Raw genomic sequence first — 4482 nt, 5'->3', positions numbered from 1 at the left:
TCTCTGGTCTCTCCGTCAAATTAGAAGAAGCTGGCAGGAAGCCAGGAAATCACCAAAAGAAGAGAAAAACAATTACAAGAATAAGCAGATGTGTTGTGTCTCTACCCCCGTTGTGTCCTTTATTAGAGTTGGAAATGGCTTCTCTACTTCCAAATCTCAGATCATGAACTGTCTCCTCAGTAAACGTAAACATGACATTTTTTTTCACCGACATTGCAGAGGGAGTAGCAAAGACTGTCTCTTGATGGGGGGTGTGGTGGAAGTCTGCTGGTTCTGTCCTGGGGGGGAAGATGAAGAAAGATTTGACAACTGCTTGACCTTCACCAATCTTCATGGAGACGCAAAGGAACATGAGAAGCAACTCATCTTCCTGCAGGAGGTCTCTTCTCTCATTGTTGTCCTCATGTCTACTTCAGATGACAATAAAGAAAACCGAAAAATTGTCCGTGAATTGAGTCAGTCATCAAGGCCTCTGATCTGTTTGCTTGATGACAAAGAAAAAACCATGGCCAATACCTCTAAACAGAAAGCATTCATTGGGATCAGGAACAGAAATGAGGCAGAATTAACAGAGGAGCTCGCTACTACAATCACACGTTTGCTAGAGCTCTCAGACGCTGTTCTGAGCATAGAGGACTGTTCCCACATTGCTCGCAAGCAAGGATTCTTTATTGATGAAGACAAGAGAGAGTGCAAGGAAGCCAAAGAAAAGGCAGAGATCCTAATGGCCCTTCTGAAAGAAACGAACATATCTCAGGTGAAAGAAAACTTACTACCCCTCCAGGGACAACTGTGGCATCTTTGGTGCAAAAAGGACAAAGAACTCTATCACCTGAGAGAAAAGGGGAATCGGAGCATTGAACAACACAAATGTGAGATTGAGACAGAAAAACAGAGAATACGACATGAACAGTTGAACAGAGCCTTTCCTCTCAATGATTTAATGCGCTCTGTTCTTGAAATTCTCCAAACACATTCAGAAACTCACACCACACTCTACTTTTTGCAATGGCTGAGTATGTTTTTAGACAAACTGACTGCAGGACACTTGGAAAAACTGAATGAAAAGCAAAAGATTTTGTGGTCACTGATACAAACAGAAAAGCAAAAGGCACCAAATAGCAACAACCTGAAAGTTCGGCAAAATGAGGTAGAAGCTATCGCCACAGAGATTAGTGACTGTTCCTTGGGAATTGAGCAACTTCTCAGAGAAATTGGCCAGATCTATGAAGCTCTGGAAGAGGCTTCGTCCACAAAAGATATGCTTTTTCTCTCCCTTCCCCAGATTGCTGCAGATCTAATGATATCTGGTGTGCCCATTGAGCTGATGGATGGGGACGCTTCATATGTGCCTCTAAAGTGGGTGACAGCTCTTTTTGACAAGCTCTCTGAGAAACTTGGAAACAAACGGCTGTTTGTTCTTTCCATTCTTGGCCTGCAGAGCTCAGGGAAGTCCACCCTGCTGAATGCACTTTTTGGGCTGCAGTTCACTGTCAGTGCTGGGAGGTGTACCCGGGGGGCCTACATGCAGCTCCTGAAGGTGGAGGAGACATTCTCAGAGGAACTTGGCTTTGACTTTGTGCTTATTGTGGACACAGAAGGACTTCGGGCCCCAGAACTGAGCAACAAATCTAAGAATCGTGACAATGAGTTGGCAACGTTTGTTATTGGACTTGCAAACTTGACTCTGATCAATATTTTTGGGGAAAATCCATCAGAAATGCAAGATATTCTCCAAATAGTTGTCCAAGCCTTTTTGAGGATGAAACAAGTAAAAATCTCCCCAAGTTGCCTCTTTGTCCATNCCGGCAGCCAGTGTGAGTGGCCAGCAGCTGCCATGAGTGGCCATCGAGAAGCCGGCGACTGATCTTCCTCGCCCAGGAAGAGCGCAATGATGGTGTCAACTTGGGCCAGTGAAGCAACGTCCTCCACAACTAGACTGAAGAACAAAAGGACAGCAACTTGTCTGTTCCCCTTCCCCCAATTCTCCAGTGCTCTTCCCCTCCCCAGTTCCCCAATAGAAATCTTTAAAAACAAAAAGTGGGACAAAAAGGAAGAAGATCTGACAGCATGATGCTAACATCTAGATGTATATTTTAAAGGATAAGAAAGTAAATAAATAACACAAAAGGTCCTAAGAAGGAGTAACACACAGAAGAACAGTATTCACACAGGTTTGAGAGAAAATAAGGAATGATAATTGGTGGTCCCACTCTGTTTTTAAAATAAACATCAAGCTATCAAACCATATATATGTTCAAAAGCCAATTCTCAGCATAACGCTCTCCATGCAATTGATTCTGTGTAATAGGAAGTGTCAAAAGCCAGGCTTTTAAGTTGCAATTCACCCTGGCAACTAGAATGGCAGTACATAATCAGAACACCTAGAAAGATGTCTTACACACACACACACACACACACACACACACACACACACATTTTTTAAAATAGTGTTAAAATATATTTATTGGAATAATGAAAGGAGGGGATTAGAAAGCCTTAAAGACTTGCGTCTTTAGTACACTCACGCTGTGGCCACGGGGCTGACACTTTTTTAGGGCATGACACAGGCTAACTGAGTATCTTTTCTTTCCACAGCCATGGACACAGCAAAGTCCACCGCTGATGAGCCCCTTCTCAGAGGCAAAAAAAGGCAGGATCTCCAAGAGATGCTGAGAGAAGTAGGACTGGCAGTTGAGTACTGGTTGCCCAAGCTGCAGGAACATCTGAGTGTGACCAGTGTCCAGGCCCTACAACACCTAGAAGACAAAGACCTCCAGCAGCTGAAATCCCAGGCACAGTATCCCTGGGAGAAAAGGGCCCTGGAGAAGCTGCTTCACCTGTCACACTCAAATAGCCTTTCAGAGTTCCAGGAATCTCAGGTGGAAATGATAAAGAAACAGCAACAGAAGGCAGAGCACGTGCTACAGGAGCTAAAAAATTTGCTGTCAGAAGGCAGACAACAACACGAAGAGGCAGTGAGGAAAAAAGAGACAGAGCTGAGGCAGGTGATGGAAATCCCAGAAGAATACTGGCCACCCCTTGAAAAGTGCCTAAGAGAGGTCATGGAAAACATGCAGAGACAACTCAACCTCACGGAGGGGACACTGTCTCACAGGCAAAACCTCCCAGATAGAGATCTGGTGAGATGGGCATCTGGAGGGCTGGCCCTGCAGGGAATTTACAAAACCAGCTACCAAAGAGACCTTATAGAGAAGAGGCAGGAGCTACTCAGTGTCCCTAAGGAGTTCTCACTCTATGGCCCTGAGCAGGGCACACGAATGGAAACACAGGAATTTACATCTTCTCATGCAGAAGCTATGTTCACCCAGGCAATAGAGAAGCTGGGCTTCAGCGTAACTGCTTCAGCCAAGGGTGGAGGTTGGGGATTTAGCTTGGAAACTGGTATGGATCACAGCGAACATTCAGAATCCAAGGAAACCCATCAATCACATTCTGAACAGTCTTATTTCTGTTCTACCAAGTTCAGTTATGTCCCACTCGCCTCCTGCCACTTTCCCATTGATCAGCTCCAGTTCTCCAAGGCTGCTCTCCAGGAATTGAAATGCTTTGAAGATCTCCTGGATCAGCCCGCAGGCCTAGACAGACCCCCCTTGCTAAGACACAGGGCTGAAGCTTTCTTCCACAGGTTTGGCTCTCATGCTAACCAGGGCCCTTTGCACCTGGGAGGAATCTACTGGTGGAAAGCTATTTCAGAGGGTTTCCAAAGTGAGCAGCTGGCAGAAGTGAAACAGCAGTCAGCAGAGTCCCTGAATAGTTACATAAGGGGCAGCTACAGTGGTTTTGGAGTGAAAGTAGCTGCAGGTGTGGATGTGTCAGACTCTCAATCAAACACGTCCTCCCAAAGCACAACATGCCAAAATCTCCAAACCAAAGTCCAACTATCTGTGGCCCACACAGGTGGCCCACCAGAAGCAAATAGCTTTTTCCAGTGGAAAGTTGGCCTAGTTGCCAGTAATCAAACCTGGTGTGTCATTGACCGGGGACTTCAGCTGGTGCCCATTTGGGACATCATCCTCTCCAACCACAGAAGGGATTTTAAGAATCCTCTTCAGGTAGCTACCTTGCTGAAAGACAGCTACACTGCTCTGAATAGCCTCCCTGCACAGATCCAATATGGAGAAGAATTATTGAGTGTTGGGAAGGAGGCTAGGGTTTTCCTAGAGGATGTGAATTCCTGGGAGGTATCTGATCCAGAAGAGCAGCTTAAAAGGCTGATAAATTTCATGCAAATGTTGAGTCAAAAAACTAAAAGTTATGATACTTGGGTTAACATATGCCTCACAGATTGGGGTCTGCAGAATTTTCTGATAAACACTGTTAAATTTTGCAAAAAGTCTTCCATTTATAAAACCAAATTTATTAAATCTCAGCTGTGCAGCCTTTTGGATCCTCACATCTACAGAGTGACAAACTTTCCTCAGGCTCATTCCATCATGCAGTGGATCTTCCAGTCAGAGT

General features: G+C 45.1%; 1 protein-coding gene across 1 annotated transcript in view; it reads left to right on the top strand.

The window, feature by feature from the left end:
* Positions 1-4: 4 nt before the first annotated feature.
* The window catches only part of LOC109377878 (interferon-induced very large GTPase 1-like), a gene marked incomplete at its 5' end in the record, with an annotated part of 11565 nt that continues 7087 nt past the window's right edge, over positions 5-4482 (top strand). Inside the window, 2 exons of the mRNA XM_019634355.1 lie at positions 5-1817; positions 2599-4205. Of these exons, the coding sequence (XP_019489900.1) occupies positions 5-1817; positions 2599-4205 (3420 nt within the window). The remainder of the gene's footprint in view (positions 1818-2598; positions 4206-4482) is intronic.

Source organism: Hipposideros armiger, unplaced genomic scaffold (assembly GCF_001890085.2).
Source record: "Hipposideros armiger isolate ML-2016 unplaced genomic scaffold, ASM189008v1 scaffold_1597, whole genome shotgun sequence".
NCBI lineage: Eukaryota > Metazoa > Chordata > Mammalia > Chiroptera > Hipposideridae > Hipposideros > Hipposideros armiger.
The sequence above is the reverse complement of the archived record's forward strand: the minus strand, read 5'-3'. Positions and strand labels throughout refer to the sequence as shown.